At 35.4% G+C, this 2,339-nt stretch overlaps 1 protein-coding gene across 3 annotated transcripts in view; it reads right to left on the bottom strand.

Annotated features, from left to right (window-relative positions):
• Window positions 1-2,339, bottom strand: part of ZFC3H1 (zinc finger, C3H1-type containing) — a 65,407-nt gene that overhangs the window by 26,158 nt on the left and 36,910 nt on the right. For all 3 annotated transcript variants that reach the window (XM_006759738.2, XM_006759739.2, XM_015561342.1), the window contains exons 14-16: window positions 1,546-1,677; window positions 651-1,190; window positions 454-563 (exon numbers count right to left, since the gene is read on the bottom strand). In XM_006759738.2, coding sequence (XP_006759801.1) covers window positions 454-563; window positions 651-1,190; window positions 1,546-1,677 — 782 coding nt within the window. The remainder of the gene's footprint in view (window positions 1-453; window positions 564-650; window positions 1,191-1,545; window positions 1,678-2,339) is intronic.

Here is a 2,339-nt window from a genome sequence, read left to right as displayed (position 1 = left end):
ACTGACAATTCTCAGGGGGGAAGAGGTGTGAGGGGTGCGGGAAGAGACTGGACAAAAATCATACACCTATGGATGAGGAAAGTGGGGGTGGGGGGTAAGGGCAGAGGGTAGGGTGGGAACTGAGTGGAGGGGAGCTATGGGGGAAAAAGAGAAACAATTGTAATAATCTGAACAATAAAAATTTAATTAAAAAAAAAAGAATTCACAATTCCACCAGTAGCAAGAAATTAGAATCTGATAATAATTAATAAACTGAAGGGTGAGCTAACCCTTATTTCCTGATATGGTTTGTATATGACAAGGCATTAATTTTTACTTTCCCTAAAAGAGCAAATTCATTTTTCAGGGACCATGATTCAATTTCTTCTTTCATTATCATCAAATATTAGAAGTTAAGATATCAAAAACAGGAGTAATCCTGAAGCTGAAGTTCACTGAATCTTTCTTTTATACCTGTAGGACTTAAAAACCAGAAGAGGGCTGTGGTAGGGACTAAAAGGACATGGCTTCACTTCTGTTGTTTTATTCTGTGCTGTCATAAAATCTACATCCACAGAAATCTCCTGCAAAAGAAAACAATAACTTCATAAGGCAAATACGGCTAGAGCGAATTCTACATTTTTTTTAAAGAATATGAAATGTTCCATTACCTGACCACACAAAACTTTTCCTGTAATGCCTGTTGTGGTTTTTAAAATCAGTTGTTTTAAGCTGTCAGCTTTTGAATATAATTTTTGCAATTCACCAATTTTTAACCCTAGAAAAAGTTCTGGTTTTTCTACCATGTTCTTAGCTTTGTTTACACATTCTTTGTTAGGTGTATCAGTGTGTTTAAGGTTAGGTTTAGTAAAAGAATTGGATTCTAGGAAGGATCTTCTTCGTTCCCTGTTTGACCCAGACAAAATCTCATCATCAACATCATTTTCTTCAGTGTCCAGACTCAATTTATCTTGAGTCAGATCGTGAAGTGAGGGTTGAGGTAAAGAAAATTCAGGTTCCTCTTCCACAACTGGAGCGATATTTTGTTGTTCCTTTGCTTTAAGGGCCCGAGCTTCTTTTAGTTTCTGAATTTTCAGAGCATATTCATATTCTAGCTTTTGTAATCGTCTTTTTTCCATAGCAATTAGTTCTGCTGAATGCTTTCTTGGACTTGATACTGGAGAACTGTCCAGTCTCATCATTTTGTTTGGCTGGGGGAAAAATGATATAAACATTTTATATCGCTATGATTTTATAAACAATTTCTGGTAACTGTGCTATCCCCACAATACAATGCCAACATTATAAAACTAGATAACGAGCATAAAAAAGTTTTACAAGTCTCCAACAGTTTTGCTAGTTAAGCTATAAAACAAAACAAAAAACAAAGTAAAGACAAAATAAATAAGCAAGGTTCCAAAAACATGGATGTCATTTGAAAACAAACCTTTAATCTTATTGTATTTGAATATGAAGGAATGAGTTACTTTATCTTTCTCTTATCCTCAAAACTATCATAAAAACTTTCTTCTTTCCAAAAATAAAATATTTCTAGAAACAACTTACTCCAAAGCGATCTTGTTCCAGTTTTCGTTTTCCTATTTCTTTACTAGCCACTGCCTTTGCCCGAGCAAACTCTTCTCCATACTTTAGAGTCAAAGCTTTTTTAACTGTAACACGTTGTTGCACTTTGTGAATCTGAAAATAAAGGATAATTCTAAAAATGTAAATGTAAGCCGTAGAAGAGGAAATAACTTCTTTTTAACACAGCAGGGCATTCAATGGAAAATATAAATATTCCAATATTATGTCCCAAAGGAGAACATTATTTTATTAAAAATTTGGCCAATAAGAGCAAAGTAGGTGGGATCTCAATACCAGATATTAAGCTGTATTACAAAGCCACTGTTCTCAAAACTGCCTGGTACTGACACAAGAACAGACATATAGATCAATGCAATAGAATAGAGAACCCAGAAATTGACCAAACCAATATGCTCAATTAGTATTAGACAAAGGAGGCAAGAACATACAATGGAGTCAAGACAGTCTCTTCAATAAATGGTGTTGGGAAAATTGGACAGATACATGCAAAAAATGAAACTAGACCACCAACTTACACCATACACACGAAGCTGAGAAGCTCCTATCCTGGATGACCTGAGTTGAGCAGTGTTGAGACTCATAACTGTCCTGCAACTCCACGTTGGAGTTATCCACTAAAATGTTTAGCTCCAGGATTTCAGTTTCTGGCTCTTAAACCCCAAAGGGGAGTGTTGACCATGTTGCTATGTTACAGACCTTGTGAGTATTTTCACTGCCCTTAGTGGAGACAATATATTAACCAGACAGTAAAACTA

Source organism: Myotis davidii, unplaced genomic scaffold, assembly GCF_000327345.1.
Source record: "Myotis davidii unplaced genomic scaffold, ASM32734v1 scaffold54, whole genome shotgun sequence".
Taxonomy (NCBI): Eukaryota; Metazoa; Chordata; class Mammalia; order Chiroptera; family Vespertilionidae; genus Myotis; species Myotis davidii.
This window is presented reverse-complemented; position numbering and strand designations above follow the sequence as displayed.